This window comes from Triticum aestivum, chromosome 2B, assembly GCF_018294505.1.
Source record: "Triticum aestivum cultivar Chinese Spring chromosome 2B, IWGSC CS RefSeq v2.1, whole genome shotgun sequence".
Taxonomy (NCBI): domain Eukaryota; kingdom Viridiplantae; phylum Streptophyta; class Magnoliopsida; order Poales; family Poaceae; genus Triticum; species Triticum aestivum.
Window position 1 is genome coordinate 154,526,771 of NC_057798.1, and position 19,511 is coordinate 154,546,281.

General features: G+C 40.1%; 1 protein-coding gene and 1 long non-coding RNA gene across 2 annotated transcripts; both read left to right on the plus strand.

Moving 5' to 3' along the window:
- The first annotated feature begins 4,231 nt into the window (after positions 1-4,231).
- On the plus strand, positions 4,232-6,042 carry LOC123044031 (berberine bridge enzyme-like Cyn d 4). The gene has a single exon (XM_044466648.1). The coding sequence runs from the start codon at positions 4,259-4,261 to the stop codon at positions 5,846-5,848; it is 1,590 nt and encodes a 529-aa protein (XP_044322583.1). The 5' UTR covers positions 4,232-4,258; the 3' UTR covers positions 5,849-6,042.
- Positions 6,043-8,995: 2,953 nt separating this feature from the next.
- Positions 8,996-12,724, plus strand: LOC123044032 (uncharacterized). The gene is made up of 2 exons (XR_006419788.1): positions 8,996-9,897; positions 10,003-12,724. It is a non-coding gene; the product is annotated as an uncharacterized lncRNA (long non-coding RNA).
- Positions 12,725-19,511: the final 6,787 nt, after the last annotated feature.

The following is a 19,511-nucleotide window of genomic DNA, read 5'->3' on the forward strand; positions in this document are numbered from 1 at the left end:
TATGTAGTTATGCTGTACCGAGTCATTTCTTAGTTCTGTTTGCAGAAGTTCTGAAGTATCCATAGGAGCTCCTCGCAGCGATGATTTGTTATATTAAAGGTAGGGAGAAAATAGTGTTACAGAAGAGTTAACAAGTGCAGCGCATAACTGTAGTAACACCAGTCAGCACTACTCACGGGAATACTCTTGCTAACGCGCTACTGCTGCAATCCCCTACTAACGACAGAACTCCCTAATCCCATCGGTTGTTATGGAGGCCAGGTAGTTCAAAAGGTTAGTTAAAGACTAATTTATTGATTGTCAACCTTCGCATTTTCTTAAGTTACTCGAGAGACTATCTTCCCTTGGTTAACTGTATAAATTTGACTTTGCATGCCCCCAAATTAATTGATTATATTATGCTGTTTTTTTGCGAGGGATTATATTATGTTGTTAAGAGTTAAAGTAGCATCACCTGCTCTTCAGATCTTATACTCATTATATTATACAGAAACTACACGCGCAATTTGTTGCCTGTGTTTCACATCTTGCATATTATGTTCATTCTTTTTTAGCTAGGGTATATGCAATGCTCTGACTAAACATATAGGTCTACCCTTTCATTGAAATCCAGTTTATGCACAGCGATGGAAATGCCCAACATAAATTTGAGGCCCTAATCTGCATCTAAAGTATATTATCCTTCGGAAAAAATACATTACATTGTCTTTTTTTTGCAGAACAAATTAAATTCTATTGTCTCTTACACTTAAAAAACACTACTGTACATATTTGAAGGATTACTTCGGAACGAATTCGTCATTATCCTTCATGTTTTGTTCACATATAGCATTTATCTCATGTTCTATTTGCATCGTTTTTCTGTAATAATAATTGTGCTCATGCACTGATCCTTCATGTTTGTGCATTTGTTATGTTGAGCTTCTCTTTATTATTATCTTACCGTCCAGAGTTGGCGCACCTTCAAAGTAGAATAATCTCATTTACATAATTGAAGGTAAATGCTATAAGTAACACTTTGCTTCCATGCTTCCTTTGTAATACATTAATTATATTAATACAAGAAAGTTGGATAAGTAACACTTTGGATTTTTCCTTCAAGCTATCTACGTATAATAATGGAATCTTGCACTATACTTTTCAAGGTGTCAGGTGGTTGCTCACTACTTGCTCTAACTTTAACCTCTACTGCATTTTATATTGAACCTTTTGACGCATACATCTTGACATTACAAACAAAATTCAAAGTATGAAAAAATTTCAAACAAAATTTGACGCATACATCTTGACATTACATGTGTACAGGTCGGTTAGCTACTAGACTATCCCACCCGGCCCCTTGTACCGGGAGCAACTAATTGACGAGCCCTCCTTCGGGAGTCTCGCAACGATCACGCCACTTGGCGCGCTCTCAGTCATTCGCCACGTGTCGCGTTCCGGGCGCTCCCTTCGGATTTTGTTTATTTTTTATTTTTCCGCACCCGTTTCCGGCTTTTTAAACGGTTTTTTTGATGTTCTGGTTTTCCACCGGTCTTCCCTAGCTTTTCGACCAAATTTTTTTTCAAAAAAATATTTTTTTTGTGCAAAAAAACTCACTTTTTTCGCGAGAGTCACGGTTGTGCTTTCGCGAGAGGCACGACCGTGCCTCTTGGAAACGGAAAAAACATGTTTTTTGTTTTTTTTTCTTTCGCGAGAGGCACGGTTTTGCTTCCGCGAGAGGCACGGTTGTGCTTCCGCGAGAGTCACGGCCGTGCCTCGGAAACGAAAAAAATATGTTTTTTGTTTTTTTTTCTTTCGCAAAAGGCACGGGCGTGCCTCTTTCAGAAAGGAAAAAAACGTGTTTTCTGTTTTTTTTCTTTCGCGAGAGGCACGGTTTTGCTTCCGTGAGAGACACGGTTGTGATTTCGTCAGAGGCACGGACGTGCCTCTTTCGGAAAGGAAAAAAAATCCGTGTTCCCGGTTCGATTTTTCCGTCCGGTTTTTTCATGAAAAAGAAGTTCGTCAAAACCTATCAACATGGGATATAGTTTTGAAGATCTCGACGCGAGGAATCCAACTACGAAAGCGGTTTGAGATTTGGACGCACGATTTAAAAGATAAAACGTTTTGAATAAATGGATCTACGAAAAAAGGGAAAACTCTCAAGTTGCGACAAGTGGCGCACAACGCGCCACTTGTCGCAACCTGGAAAAGTTGGAGTGACCATCGCAAGGAGTACTCCTTAAGGCTGGTCATAGTGGGAAGTATCATATACTAGTATCATGCATATGATACTAGTGTATGATACTACCTTTATAGTGCATAGTATCATAAACTAGTACTCCCTCCGTCCGGAAATATTTGTCATCAAAATGGTAAAAGAAAATGTATCTAGACGTATTTTAGTTCTAGATACGTCTTTTTTTATCCATTTCGATGACAAGTATTTTCGGACGGAGAGAGTATTATATATGGTCTTATTTATTGTCATGCATAACATTTATTATGTTACAGTATCTACCTATGTTATTATGACCATTTCTCTTTTTTTTAAATGTCTGCCACATAAGCATGTTTACGAGTCCCAAGTGCATGATACTAGTTATGTTATCCCACTATGGCTAGCCTAACTAGTGATTTTGTCTTGTACCAAGAGATCAAAAGAAATAAAAAAGCCCACGAGCGACACGCCCCTGTAGCTATCACGAAAGTCTTCCCGATCTGTTTCTTAGTTGGTCAAGTTGACGCGATCGAGTGTTTCCGTGGAGATCGATCCGATTAGAGCCGTTGACGTGCGTACGTCTAAAGCTAAGACGTACACGTACCGCAAGCTAGCCAAGAATCAATCAAGATATCATGCAAATCTCTTCGTATCGTAACTTAATAGGTAATTAATTGATGGGAACTGGTCAGCCCTAGAAGGGTCTGAAGATACGCACCGACGCTTGGTTGACAATTGAGATTCCATCTCCTGACAGATAGATTAATTAATTCTTCTCTTGATATGACCGCATGTAATTTAAGAACGACACCTGTGTGTTTGCTTGTTAGACTCGTCACAGTAAAAAAGTAACTTTAACTAATAACATCCATACATTACTAGACACTTATCCCAAAACTGCTTAGCAACAGTTGGACAAATGAGTAATGTTGGGATGAACTAAAAAAGTTTGGGTAGCTCAGAAACGGGAGAGAGGATATGCGGGTAATGGCAGGCAAGAGACGAAGTGGGGAGAGCAGGTCAAGCGGCCGCCCCACATAAAATTTTGGGCATCAAATGGTAAAATAGCCATCACCTCCTCGATCGGCTCATGCACGGGAAAAAATTCATTAAAGATGGGGACGGAAAAAGTTTTTCCATCAAGTTTTAAGTTGAGGTCATCGAGTGTCGGAGCATCTATGCGGAGCTTTTCTGTGGGATGCCCTATCAAAAGATCGAAGTCGTGGAACTCGAAAACGTGAAAGTCTAGGAAGGCATCAACATCTTCATGCATTATGCATACACCGTGTAGAATTCCAAACCCTTCAAGGATGAGTCCAGATGGACTTTTAAAGGATTTATCGGTTGGGGCCAGAGATCTTTGCCTAGAATGGCTAGCGAAAGAAGTTGAGATGAAGTTAGCTCCTACCGTGGGATTGTACAAGGGGAAAGTAGTGGTTGAATCTCAGCTCGGTGCATCCATGCTGCACCCATGTAAGAAAACATAGCAAAACATTTCAAAAAATTCTAAAACTTTATAAGAATGATCATGAACAAATGTTATGGGCGCTTGTAAAGTTTGATGGTCAAATAACATACGAGAAGCTCTGTACAAAAAAGATAAAATTACAAAGGGGCAGCATCTTTTGCAGGAGCTCTACCAAACGAGGAAACCAAAACAGCCCAGCCTGTTTTCCAAAAATGGTTCACCGGAGGTAGGCGTAGGCAATAGCATGCACAGGGGATATGGAGCTTTACTGCAATGGGGGTGAAGTGGATTTGTATAGGTCAGATTAGACACAAAACATATACTCCCTCCGTCAATAAGTACAAAGTTGAGACACTTATTTTGGGACGGAGGGAGTATTAAACTCTTCATACTATTATATTCTAATAACTTTGCGGAATTGGTCTCTACCTCCACCGTTTCCCTTTTTCGTGTACGGAACTTATTGGCCAGTTGTGTAACCATTTCCTCAACTATGACAGATGATGCTTAAACTATATATACAGTTGCCGCCTTCTATATATAGCACGCATCTCCCGCTCACAGCCATAGTTGCCACTCCTGCATCAATCATGGCAAGGACACCGAGGACAACAATTTTACACCTTGTCCTAACCCTCTGCATCCTCTCGGCCCAAAACACGCCCTCTTTAGCTTCCAGTGCAATCGATGAATTCCTTGGCTGCCTCGCCGCGGACATCCCGTCTCGCCTCATCCAGACCCCGGCAACCCCGTCCTACTCTGCCCTCCTGCTGTCCACCGCCTGGAACCTCCGCTACATCCTGCCGGACACCTCGAAGCCTATAGGGATCATCGCGGCCACCGAGCACGCCCACGTGCAGACCACCGTGCGCTGCGGCCGCCGCCACGGCGTCCGCATCCGCGTGCGCAGCGGCGGCCACGACTATGAGGGCCTCTCCTACGCCTCCATCCACCTCCACAACGAGCCCTTCGCGGTGCTCGAACTCGCCGCTCTCCGGGCGATCCACGTCGACCCGGCGCGTGCTGAGGCGTGGGTCGAGTCCGGCGCCACCATCGGCGAGCTCTACTACGCCGTTGGCGCCGCCAGCCGCTCGCTCGGGTTCCCGGCCGGCTCGTGCCCCACCATGGGCGTCGGAGGCCACCTCAGCGGCGGCGGGTTCGGCTCGCTGGCACGCAAGTACGGCCTCTCCGCCGACAATGTCCTCGACGCCGTCGTCGTGGACGCCAACGGAAGGCTGATGAACAGGAGCACCATGGGGGAGGACCTCTTCTGGGCTATCTGTGGCGGAGGCGGCGAGAGCTTCGGCATCGTGCTGTCGTGGAAGGTGCGGCTAGTCGCCGTGCCGGAGACCGTCACGGTGTTCAGCATCATCCGGTCAAGGAACCAATCTGCCATCGAACTGATTACCAAATGGCAAGAGATCGCGCCGGTTTTACCTCAAAACCTCTACCTCCGCGTGCTCGTGCTGAACCAGAAGGCTACTTTCCAGGCGTTGTTTCTTGGCCGGTGCGGCTGCCTCCATGGGCTCATGCAAGATCGCTTCCCTGAGCTTGGAATGACGAAGCAAAACTGCCAGGAGGTGAGCTGGGTCCAGTCCACGGCCTTCTTCGGCTTCTCCACGACGTCCATACCAACGGAACAGCTCCTCAACAGGAGCAGCAATCCGCACTACTATCTCAAGGCGAAGTCCGACCACGTGCAAGAACCCATTCCAAGGGACGTGTGGGAGAGCATATGGACGGCGTGGCTCGAGAAGCCCGAGGCCGCGCTGCTCATGCTGGACCCTTACGGCGGCTTGATGAGCAGCATCTCGCCATCGGAAACACCGTTCCCGCACCGGCAGGGGAACCTTTACCAGCTCCAGTACTACTCGTTCTGGTACGAGAACGGGACGGCAGCAGCGGAGAAGCGAATGAGCTGGGTCAGGGGACTCTACAAGGAGATGGAGCCTTACGTGTCCAAGAACCCAAGGGCTGTGTATGTCAACTACAGGGACCTCGACCTCGGGACGAATGAGTTGGACGGTAACGTGACGAGCTATGAGAAGGCTAGAGTCTGGGGAGAGAAGTATTTCAAAGGAAATTTTAAGAGGTTGGCAGCTGTGAAGACCATGGTGGATCCCGATGATTTCTTCAAGAATGAGCAGAGCATCCCTCCTCTTCCCGCTGCCAAAATATAGATTCCATTTGATCTGGTATGGGCGCTTTCATTTCTTTGGAGTGTGCACTGCTCGTGATTGCCTTTGCATGTCTTAGCGGTTTCGTCTTTGAGACTCTTATTAATTTTGGTCTCTATGGCTAAAATCGTGCTGTCTTGGTTATGTGACGTGTTTTTAATCATGGGTGGAATAAAAAGAAACATGTATCGTGTCAAGTTTATGAAAACTAATACTCCCTCTGTTCACTTTTATAAGTCCTTGAAGACATTTCAGACAACATGCAAAGCAGCCTATTTTCAGTTGTCTGAAATGACTTATAAAAATGAACGGAGGGAGTAAATAAAATGGAATGATATTGTCCCTTTGTCAAATCTGTGACTGAGCTCTTCGCTGTGATAGGTGTGTCCTTGCACGAAAGACACTACACGGACACGCAATCAAATGTGCATGCTAGAGCATCTACACCACGACTTGACAAATCTGCCTCCCTATAGTTTAGTAGGGTATGAGTTGACCCCGACACGATAAGCATCCCTCATTCCACTCGAGTACCCATAGGGATAGTAAATATGACTCTAGTTGAGACAACAATTACATCGTCGCGTTTAGCGATTTTAAAATATGTCCTTTTCTCTCAAAGAGAATGGAAGCATTTCACTTCCCTGAATATAGAGTTCGTGGTGCATATGTCCACAAGGCACATATCATCTTTCACCAGATTGACCCCCGTAGAAATCCATATACAAACTTGAAGATTCTCAATATGAGAATCGCTGTCAGATATATAGAATACATACAAATGTGGTGTACCAAAGTGCTGATACAATATATTGTAATATACAATATAACATGACAACAATAATTATGTTCTTATTAGAACATCAGAAATGTACATAAATTATATTGACCACTCAGGAGATTGAGAGACTAGACAAAGTCTTCAACCATGTTAGTTGAGTCGGGTTGATGGTTGAAGTGGGCTTCAAAACCTTTGTCCTTGAGGTCCTTTGTGTCTCAGGGATTGCTGATGCATAAGAGCCAAATGCTCAGATCTGGTTTGATATAATACCTTACGATGTATAAGGCAACATATTTTTTTCTGTTAGCGATGTGCCTCCGACTAGAGGTGAATCCACGGGTCTTGGATTGCACACATTATCTCATGAGACACAAGAGCGATCATGATCTCCATGGCCCAGGTGGGGCAGTGGTGGCCATTAAGAGCGTATGCCTCAAATTTTGTAGCCATCGATTACCTTAATTTACGGTCACTAAATTAAAAATCATCATGGTTAGTGTTGTAATAGAATTGCAAATATTTGATATTCAAGTGAATAACTTGAAAAATTCTCAACCTCAATTGTGCGAACATAACACATTGAAGATCACAAAGATCTCACAATAATAGGCTGCATAATCTGACAATGTGAGTAGATGCGCATGTTTCTATTACCTTGTGTATGTTAGCAATTTAAAAATAAAGAAATACACGCTGGAGGTAATCGCTTGTCGAGATTGACACAACGTAGACCTCACAGTAATAGTTGATAGTCTGTAAATGAGCACTAGATCCAACTCATTACCTTGTGATTCCAAATACAATGAGGGAAATATAACTCAAAAAATTGCAAGTTTGATATACGAGATAAATTAATCTCAACCGCAAAAACATGTTCTTGAGAATTTGATGTGGTAAACACATGGAACATGTCAAGTAACAACATACACACATTTCTGGGGTTTTGAAGCTCAACAGAAAATGGATTAAATGCATAGCACTAGTAGTTGGACCATGTTGACAGGAATTAATCGCAAGACTTATACACACGAGCCTACTATGGAAATAGATAAAGCCGCAAGGGCTAAAGTGTATAACTCGCGAAAAGATAAGGCTCCATGGCCTTTCCATGCGAGGTTAAAAAAAGAGACCAACCCCTGTTGGCATTTTTTATAAAAGAAAACTCCGTGAGCATCAAACGCTCAAGCCGGGACTTAAACCCTGGTGGGCTGGCTGCGAACTCCCGCGCCTTGTTAACTGAGCTACGCTCAGTTCTCTCCCATGTGAGGTTACGAAACGAAGGATTCGTCTTGGCTCACGCCGCCGTCTACGGACGTTGCCGCATTGTTGGCCTTACTGCATGCCGGCCATGAGCGGTTGTGGACATCGTAGGTTGTCACATCCATCCGTCGCTAGGGTCCGCGGATGCGTAGGGAGCCTCTAGGCCGAGCTCCGGAGGCCTGGTCGAGGCCGTCACGTGTTGTGTTGCGCCGGAGCGATGGCCACGAATGAGCACCAGAGGGCGCCACCTCCGGGCCCAGCATCAAGTCCGGACTACGCATCGCAGCTGGTAGCGCCGCATCCCCGGCAACCGCTTTGGACGCCTAGGAACACCGCGTAGGGTGAGCCCGACTTTAGGACCGTGGTTGCGAGCTCTGCTTGCCATCTCCGATGGCTGCCGCCACGCGAAGGTCGGGTGGAGAGAAGCGTGCCCCACACACGCTGGAGGGCGTCGCCGCCGATGAACGGCCGAGAGTCGTCATCTCCAGTGCTGCCACACCGAAAGACTTTGCGGCTCGCCGTTGTTGGCCGCCTCTGTTCACTAGGGTTCAGAGCCATGCCGGCAATCACCGAGATCTTGTTCTGTCAAAACATTGAACTAGTAAGACATCAAAAGATTTTTTTTATAGACCATGAAAAACACTCAAATGCCAAAACGAACAGGTCCGGTTAAATTCCACTAAAGTAAAATTAAAAAACGAGTGACCCTAATCACGATGGCCAAATTCTCCTTATTTTTAGCGATTTTTATTATATATATATATATATATATATATATATATATATATATATATATATATATATAGAACATGGATTTGCTATCCACACTAGCTAGAGGGGGTGTTATATATATATATATATATATATATATATATATATAAATTATATTATTATATAGTTACTATGTGATTAGATTTTGATTAGGTTAATTTGGGATTAGGTGGAAGTGATAGACAGGTATTCTTTTTATCTTGAATAGTATTTACTATTCACTAGGTAGGGCACTATACACAATAGTGCTCCACTATTGAATACACTATTTGGAATAGTATTCCACTATTCACAACAATATTTAATTCAACATGATTACCTTCACGTCCTAACTTGATTATATATTTAATGCAGGATCTATTTAGAGGCTGGCGAGGCCAACAATTCGTCCGGCGATGTGCGCAAAGGTGTAAAATCCTACTCAGTACTCACCATATTTTTCATTATGTTGCATCAGATGTAGCTAGTTATGTTCACTTAGCAGTTTTAATTGCAAATTTATGGGGTAAATTCCTATCGTCTTCCCAGGCAGTTTCACCCGAAGGGAACACTTCTCTACGGCCACAAGGTTCTCATTCAAACGCCACTCTGGCTACACAGAGAACTACACACGCAGAGGTTTCTCCTATAGGATCCCTAGAATAAGAACTCGTCCCATAAATTCATAAATAAAAGCACTAAGTGAAACCAAGAAACTACATCATTTCAACAACATAATTTACATATGGTTTTCCCTTTCGAGAGGCCCCGAAGGGATTACACACAACTAGGAAATTACCTTCAAACTCTTGGCGAACTAAGCGCCTTCTTGGCTATTCTACTAGTAGTGGTGGTGGCTAGACTACGAAGGAAGTGGTGCTTTGGTGGAGAGTCTCGATGCTTTGAGTGCTCCGTGCTCTCCCGTCTCTTGTGTTCTCTTCTTGAGCCCAGCGTCTCCTTTTATAGCCGCGAGGGGTGGCTGCAAGGTGGCCTTCGGAAGCCTTCCTTCACTTATTTTACCCATGGTAGCATGCACACGTGTCCTACTAGGGTATACGTGTGTCCTTCTAATAATATAGAAAAGTGCGACAGAGTGCTGACAAGTTTCAATCTTCAGGAATCTTTGCTTTCTTCACGTGGCATTGTCTCTCGGTAAATAATTGGCTAGTCTTTGTGTACCAGTCTTCGCTCTTCGGCCATACAGATCTTCATGCGATTAGCCTTGAGAGCTTCTTCAGCCTTCAAGAATCCTCGTGTCAGTGTATGCGTACATACATGCCAAGGCTGCTTACATTTTCAATATTGCTTAATATTATTATTTATTTATTTTACAAATATATATATATATATATCATTTTTTTTACAGGGGGTCTTCCCTGCCCATATGATTGATAATACCTTATCAATATTTAAAGGACCTTATGGGAATTTCTATCAATATTCGGGTCGGGTATATGTCCTCTGCGCCCGAATAATTGATAGCAATATCAATATATGTAGTTTGGGCTTTATTCAGGTCGCTGCCCATGCCCTGCTATGTCCATATGAGCATCATCATTTAACAGATTGAAATCATATTTTTCATCACATTCTTTCTTTATTTCTTTAAATTTTTCATCCATTTCTTGCCTTAATTCTTTTAATATTTCCTCCTTTAATTCTTTATTATCTTTGAAAATTCTTCAAACCTTTTATCCATTTCTTGATCTATGTATTCACTGTCTAAAGGGTCAAGCCCCTTTAGAAGGCATTCTTGATATGTCTTATATTTTGGGGATTCTTCTTTCTTTATATTGTTTGAGCTTGATGCCTCCCCCTTTGTGGGAGTTGGTGAAGCAGGTATGCCTCTTTTCATTTGGATATAGTTTTTAGCCTTTGGGTCAATATAATAATCTGGTCCTAATACCTTCCTTGCCCAAAGTAAGGCCTCACCTATACTGTAATATCTTTTGAATGTTAAATCTTGTCCATTTTTTTTTGCATCTAATTTTTCAATCATAATATTCTCCCATTCCAAATATATGCCAGGTTTATTTCCATCAAATATAAGATATAGAGTTTCTCCTTTTGGTATTTCAACTTTTGCTGGCTTTGGCACATTTTTGTTTAATTCATTAAAATATTCAGCCAAACTGTTGAGAATTGATAAAAAATATCCGTGTTCCTCTCTTTTGCGAGTATATTGGAACCAAAAGTTATCCAATATGCATCTTTGAGCTTCATCGAGCTTAATATGGGATTTTGGCTTAAAATTGAATGTATTTGGCTGAAACATTTTCAGCCTATTTTCTTCTCCACAGAAGAGATATTCATCCTTGTTGGCGAATAATCCTTTCCTCATTCCTGCAAATTTGATGCACGAGAAAATATGTCAGGTAAGGTATTATCCTTCCCCTTAATATGCTCAAAAATAACTTTATAACCATTCCCAGCTATGGTGTCTTCAAATAAGACCCATCTTCTGGTTGAGCTTTTCTTACTATTAATTTTATTGTAATATCGGCATATGGCTTCACAGTCTGTTCGTACTGTAAATTCTTTAAATCCTAGATATAACCTAAATGCATTTATTGCATTTACAACTGCAAGAATTTCTCTATCAATATTATTTACCGTCTTTAATTTGTAACTTCCTGAAGCATATCTGCATATTTTTTTGTCTGCCTTTGGAGAGTATTTATTGGGCTTTTGTTTTAGTATCGCACCCCATCCTACCTTAGATGCATCTGTCTCAATTATAAAATAATTGTCTTCTAGAGGCAATTCTAGGGGTTTTAAATTCCTGACCTTTTCCTTGATGGCCTTTACTAATTTTATATCTTCAGAATTGAAGTATCTTTGACCATTTTTTCTTAATTTAGCATATAAAGGTCCTGCTAGCTTTGCTAAGTTATCTATATAGTTTCGCGCATAGTTTACAATTCCTAAGAACTGTTGTAAAACCTTTTTATCACTCATATTATCAGGAAACTCTAATATTTTCTTTGCAATATGTTCTTGTAGATATATTTTTCCTTCTCCTATTTCATGACCAAGGAAATTTATTTTCTCTTTGCAAATCTCCATCTTCTTTTTAGATAGTATGAGCCCATTTTGTTCTACCTTTCGAAAGAACACTTCAAGATGGGCTATATGCTCTTTGTATGATTTTGAGAATACTAACAAATCATCTACGTATACTAATATAAATGCTTGATTCTCATTAAATATATTTTGCATCTTTCTTTGAAATAGTGCAGGTGCATTCTTTAGGCCTAATGGCATTACTAGCCATTCATAATGGCCTTGTGGACAAGTAAATGCTGTCCATGGAATAGATTCTTTAGCCATTTTTACTTGCCAAAATCCTGCCTTTAAATCGAATTTGGAGAAATATTTACTTCCTTGTATTCTGTTAATCCATTCCTGCTTATTAGGTATGTTGTATGCATCGTCAACTGTATTATCATTAAGCCTTTTAAAGTTAATTACCATTCTAGATTTACCTCTAACTTCTTCAGCATGATTTCTAACTATAAAAGCAGCAGATCGATGAGGGCTTCTGCTTTCTCTTATAGCTTTTAACTTTAATAACTCTTCAATATGCATTTTGAACTCTTCGATATCTTTAGGAGTTGCTTCTATTGGTCCTGACTTAATTATATAATCTGGATTTATGATATTTATTTTGCAAACTATAGAGTTCTTATCCCAATGTTTCATTGGTATTTCTCCAATAATTTGTATACTTTCTAGTCTTTGCACAATCTTATCTATATCCTTTTTGGATTTTATATCTCTATACCAATTTGGAGAGAATGATTGCAACCCAATGCATTCAGTACATGTATTTTCTATATGATATTCTTCTATGGTCTCACTAAGTTCTTCGTCTTTACAGAATTCAAGGGGATCTGGTCTTGTGCTATATTCATCATCTAAATTAGATATTTCTACATTTTGCAAGGACTTTCTTTGTTTTCGCACTTCAGATATGTATGGAACATTATCTTGATAAGGAATAAATGTTACCCCCTCTTCATGTATGATTGTGGTTTGTAAAGATTGTTGTAAAAATCTTAACCCTATTATCATGTCATCATTTATTACTGACAAATCTCTTATTGTAATTTCATCTATTATATATTTTGTGCCATTTATGTAAGCTTCAATATTATATGCTAGCTGGTTATGGATCTTCTTTATTCCTGACATATCGGTAGATACTTCAGCTTTATTATCATCTATAGTTTCAACTATTTCGGGACATCTCATAAAATATTTATCATGGATGATATTTTTAGTGCAACCAGTATCTAATAGTGCCAGTACTTTATATGAAATATTTGGCTTCAGAACAATCTTAACTGGGATCCTTATTCCTAACACTTCTTTGAATGGTAATCGAACAATATATTTGTTTCCAAAACTAGTAATTGCATCTTTCAATTGTATTAGTTTGTCTCCTTTTTTATCCCTTACTGTTACCATTTGCTCTTTCATTTCTGTGTTTTTTGGAACATTATCATTTTCCTCTTTACTATTTTCTAACTCATCTTTAAGTTTTTCTAGCTCTGCTTCTAGCTTATTTATTCTATTTTCTAAATTTCTAACCCTACTGGATAATATTCGCTCTTCTGGTTCCAATTCTATCTCTTGTCTCCACTTTTGATTATTGGCTCTTAGACATGAGGCACATGCTTGTTTTAAACACAAGCTACATGTAAACCTATTATTTTGGCTTGGATAATATATACAGAAAGCACATTTTATGTTATAATACCTTTTCCTCTAATCCAATCATGTTCACAATCTACTTGGTTCATCATTTCAATTTTTAAACCGGCTAAATCATCTATTAGGTCTATTTCATCTTCACTTGATTCATATTCTGGAGCCTCATTTTCTACTTCATCTGTTTCTATAATTGAATATATTGACTCATCGTCTTTTATTTCATCATCACATACTAATATATTTTCATTAACACTATCTATAATTAACACCCTCTCTTGTTCTTCATATTTGCTAGAGTATCTTTTCTGGTCTTTATTAGGGCAAGTTCTACTTAGATGATCTGGTGAGTTACATATGAAACACCTGCATGTTTTATCATAGGTTTTCTTAGGATTATATCTTCTTACATTTCTTTTATGCAAGAATGGGGCTCTATTGTCTGATCTTCTTAAGAAATATCTTTTCTTTGTTCTAAAATTTCTATTATCTCTCCTTTGTGGTTTATAATATTTGTTTTTCCTATGCCTTTCTTCTCCATATGCAAGTGGTATTTGGACTATGTTATTGCAAAAATTATAATCTGATTTCTTCATAGATCTTTGGGCTTGAATACTAGTACACACCTTTCTTAATTGTTTGAAAACAAATGTTACAGCTTGAGATATGTTTACCACGTTTCCCGCCGTTTCCTTTTTATATTCTTCAAATATTATTGACCCTAGGGGATCAGGCAACTTATTAAAATATCTTTCTACTACGCCTACATTAAAACCTTGTTTAGCAGTAGTAGCATTATACAAATAATGCTGGGAAAACTCTTTAATACCTTTCCAGCTAGTTAATGTTAATTTTTCTATTTCTCTTAACCTTTCATTTTGCAATGAGGTATGTCCTAATTCAGGATCTTCTGCTATGATCATATTTGAGATAACATTCGCAAAGTTATTAGGGTTACTTCCTGCCCTTTTTAATTCTTCATATTGACTAGGGTATGATTCTACCCATTGTTCCCAAAGAACTTTTACAGATTCTCCTAAAAATGTTTCAAGATATGTTAACATATCTTCTACCTTAGTGCCTATGCTATACTGATTTTGTATATATTTTTGTACTATTAAACCTTTCCATATGCTGATTATATTCGGCCAATCTATTGGGTCATGAGCTGCTAGGTTTAATATAGCACCATCATTTTTATAATTTTGGAATTGCACTGGTTTTTCAAAATCTCTTCTTTTAGTACCCATGTATCTATATTGTCCTGGGATATATGTAGGCTGGTAATCATCTTTTTCTGGAGGCCATTGTCCAGCTGTCCTGGTAGCTCTCTCTCTTTCTCCTTCTCTTTTTACAGATGATTCACCATATCCCCTTCTTCTTTTACCACTACTTTCTACTTCCATGGCTTCCATTGCATTCTCTAAATTATGTAGTCCCACATCATCTAGTGAGTTATAGAAATCACTATTTTGTTCTGAATCATCATATCTTTCATCTTCTAACCACATTTCTTTTATTAATTCTTCCTCTTCCTCATAACTTTCTAATAATAACTTATTATTGATATCCCATTGCTCTTCTTCACTAACAATTTCTTCTTTTTGAATAATATTCTTATCTTTATTATTATTATTATTATTATTATTGATAGAATTTTTATTAATAATAGCATTTGCTTTTCTTTCTGCGGATGCTATAATTTTATCTTCCATGCTGGAACTACTAGTGGCAGACATTTTATGGTTTTTTAGTTTCTTTAACCTTGCAATTTCTCTGATGATAAATAGTTCTCTTTCTCTAATTTTTGGCCAATCCTTTGTCATAGAATGACTATATTCCCATTCAATATGCTTTAGCTTCTTTTCCCAATGAATTATTTCATCATCTAAATTAGCCTTTTCCATACATTCAGATATACCTTTATTCTTATCATCATTACTTTCCGATTCTGACATAAATGATTCAGAGTCTTCTATTGATGCAGCTTTATAGTTCATAAATCGAATACTGCTACTTCCTTCACAATTTTGATAGCTTATGTAGTTTGCAGGTTGCTTTAATTCTTTTTTCTCTATTAATTCTCCTATCTTCCATTCTTCTCCTGCTCTTTCTTCAGAGCCAATTTTAAGAGGATTCATAAATTTAATACCTTTTGATTGCATACTATCAATTACATCATTCACATTCACTCTATATCTGGAGCTACTTCTATTAGTGAGCCTTCCTATAAATTCTATACTTACTAGCAAATTTGTTCCTTTAAAATCTTCATAACCTTTAGTTTGGAAACCAAAACTCATTTTTTCAATAAATTCTTTTACGGGCATCATTAGGTCTGGAGCTATATAGGTTATTAATCTATTTTCATTCATGTCTCCTTCCAAAAATCCTAATGCTGCTTTATCTACAGATTCCCATCTTCTGTCTAATAAAGTTATCAAAACCTTCGCACCTAATTTCTTCCTTGTCATACCTTTGACTCCTATGATATACATGCCTTGATGAATATATTTGTAACCACAATATTTTAATTCATTTTCAATATTTTTGCTTACAATTCTTAAATCTACTGGATGTGTTAACACGCTTAATTCTACTTCTCGAGATATTCTGTATAGACCACTCTTACTTTCAAACATACCCATGTGATATACTTGTTGTGGCTTTATTTTTCTTAGGGTATCTTTCTGATATCTTTCTAGATCTCTTTGTATATCTATAACTTCTTCAATACTATCAATATCATCAGCTTTGCATGATAATCTATACTTCATGGCTAAAGGTCTTGAATCTTGCCTTACTAATTGGAGAGTTTTGTCTCGTCTAAGGAAGCCTTTAGATACGTCCATTTTTCTGAATTAATATTTCTAGTAGAGGCAACTATTCCAGATGACGATAACACAATTTCTTTGTTGCTTTGAACACTTTTTAGCTTATCTAATACTTGAATTAATAGTTGGATGATTGTGTTATTTTGTCTTATTATTACTTTGGAATCTTCTTTTGGAGAGTCGTGATCTGAAAACCCGACAGGAGGTGACAGGTATTTAGCTACTTCGTTTAATGCTTGAGTATATTCGGTCATATAATTATGAGATAATCAAGGTTTTAACCTCTTGCACCAACTTTTTTATTTCAAGTATATCTTGTCTTGAATCAGTGCGTGTGAGTGACTCTTTGCCTTTACTTAAGTAACGGCCTATTGATAACACTTCTTCTTTAATATAATCGTTATTCTTGGAAACTGTATTCTGTCTTGCTTTTGCTTCCTCTAGCTTATGTAAAGCTAGATCAATTTTATTATTCAAACCTGAATACTTATCAGCAAGCTTTTGGTATTCTTTGAATAAACTTTCAAATTTTTGGTCTAAATTAGCTTGTCTTTTTCCCCAAGATATGTAAAAGTTATATATCAAATCGACAACCGTATTTAACTGGCTATGAGATGAATGCCAGATATGCTCTTCAGAAGGATTTACTCTACACCTTATATTTAGATTTTCCTTAGTATTAATTACTTTACCTGCGCTAACTTCTAAGTTTAAATATTTTAACCTTTCAATGATTAAACGCTGGACCTGATACCAACAATATATGGAAAAAAATTATATATATATTATTATATAGTTACTATGTGATTAGATTTTGATTGGGTTAATTTGGGATTAGGTGGAAGTGGTAGACAGGTATTCTTTTTATCTTGAATAGTACTTACTATTCACTAGGTAGGGCACTATTCACAATAGTGCTCCACTATTGAATACACTATTTGGAATAGTATTCCACTATTCACAACAATATTTAATTCAATATGATTATCTTCACGTCCTAACTTGATTATATATTTAATGCAGGATCTATTTAGAGGCTGGCGAGGCCAACAATTCGTCCGGCGATGTGCGCAAAGGTGTAAAATCCTACTCAGTACTCACCATATTTTTCATTATGTTGCATCAGATGTAGCTAGTTATGTTCACTTAGCAGTTTTAATTGCAAATTTATGGGGTAAATTCCTATCGTCTTCCCAGGCAGTTCCACCCAAAGGGAACACTTCTCTACGGCCACAAGGTTCTCATTCAAACGCCACTCTGGCTACACAGAGAACTACACACGCAGAGGTTTTTCCTATAGGATCCCTAGCATAAGAACTCGTCCCATAAATTCATAAATAAAAGCACTAAGTGAAACCAAGAAACTACATCATTTCAACAACATAATTTACATATGGTTTTCCCTTTCGGGAGGCCCCGAAGGGATTACACACAACTAGGAAATTATCTTCAAACTCTTGGCGAACTAAGCGCCTTCTTGGCTATTCTACTAGTAGTGGTGGTGGCTAGACTACGAAGGAAGTGGTGCTCTGGTGGAGAGTCTCGATGCTTTGAGTGCTCCGTGCTCTCCCGTCTCTTGTGTTCTCTTCTTGAGCCCAGCATCTCCTTTTATAGCCGCGAGGGGTGGCTGCAAGGTGGCCTTCGGGAGACTTCCTTCACTTATTTTACCCACGGTAGCATGCACACGTGTCCTACTAGGGTATACACGTGTCCTTCTAATAATATAGAAAAGTGCGAGAGAGTGCCGACAAGTTTCAATCTTCAGGAATCTTTGCTTTCTTCACGTGGCATTGTCTCTCGGTGAATAATTGGCTAGTCTTTGTGTACCAGTCTTCGCTCTTCGGCCATACAGATCTTCATGCGATTAGCCTTGAGAGCTTCTTGAGCCTTCAAGAATCCTCGTGTCAGTGTATGCGTACATACATGCCAAGGCTGCTTACATTTTCAATATTGCTTAATATTATTATTTATTTATTTTACAAATATATATATATATCATTTTATTTATTTATTATTATTAATAATAATTTTTTTTACAGGGGGTCTTTCCTGCCCATATGATTGATAATACCTTATCAATATTTAAAGGACCTTATGGGAATTTCTATCAATATTCGGGTCGGGTATACCCCTTATCATTTGAGCGAAGTGTAGGGAGAAAAATGGAATATGGAGTGAGGATAAAGAGACCCATCTATCTAAAGGTCAATGGAAATACAATGGTAAGAAGGACACCGTCTTCGCTTATCTAGAAGGAGGGCCGCCAGCCTCGTGTTGGAGGCTGAGTAGCATCGCCGAGAGCGCTCGCGTTGGCCGCAGTGTGACGGAGGGCGCAAGCGTTGTGTTTGTTGTCGTCCCGGCCATTGGATCTTGCGTCAAAGGTGCTCTGCCATTGGATCTTGCGTCAAAGGGCATGAGCACGTGGTGCCCCAGACGATGTGGTCCATCGCCGCCATCTCTGCCTTAGGCCGGTGTGATGCGGTGTGCAGCCGCCGTCGCTGCCGGTTTTCTCTCTGGCCTTAGGGCCAGTTCTTTTGATCCAATTATGAAGAATTACGAGAATCAAAAGAACTCGTTTCTACCTCAGGAATCATCTGAGAATTATCAGAATCAGTAGTGCAATCCAAAAGCACCCCCCACCCACGATTCTGGCAATTCTGCGAGCTCCCGCAAAACAAAACGGTTCGCTGCTGGTGTCTACCCCTGTTCGAGCGTCATATTACACGTACACTGCTACTCGGGCGCGTACGCTCGGGCTAGACGCCTGCCGCCCAGATCTCAACTTCCTTGCCGGAGCTCGGCCAGCCCTCGCCGGAGCTTGCCCCAGGCCGCCCTCGCCCGAGCTCGCACGACGCCGGAGCTCGGCCAGCCCTCGCCCAAGCTCGCCCCAGGCCGCCCTCGCCTGAGCTCGCACGACGCCGGAGCTCGGCCAGCCCTCGCCCAAGCTCGCCCCAGGCCGCCCTCCGAGCTCGCCCCAGGCCGCCCTCCGAGCTCGCCCCAGGCCGCCATCCCGATCTCAGTCATCCCTCGCCGGAGATCGGCCATCCCTCTCCCCAGGCCGCCTCATCCCAACCCGATGGTGAGGTGCTCTTCCTCGTCATCCGAGCTGACTGCTCGGCCCCAAATCCTCTCAGCTCACCGCGGCGAGCAGGAAAGCAGAGCAGGAGCGCTCACCGGAAGGAAAGAGTAGTGCTGCTTGCCATCGCGTCTCTTTCTTCTCTGTTCTGTCTCCTCTCTTCTCTGTCTCTTCTCTGTAATTTTGTCCAATGTTGTGACTAGGAACCTGAACTCTTATCTCTGTAAAAATACCATTGGATGCTAGCAGTTA

Bases quoted from the DNA above. Each gene is read 5' to 3' on its own strand.
- LOC123044031 (XM_044466648.1), top strand. From the start codon at position 4,259: ATGGCAAGGACACCGAGGACAACAATTTTACACCTTGTCCTAACCCTC.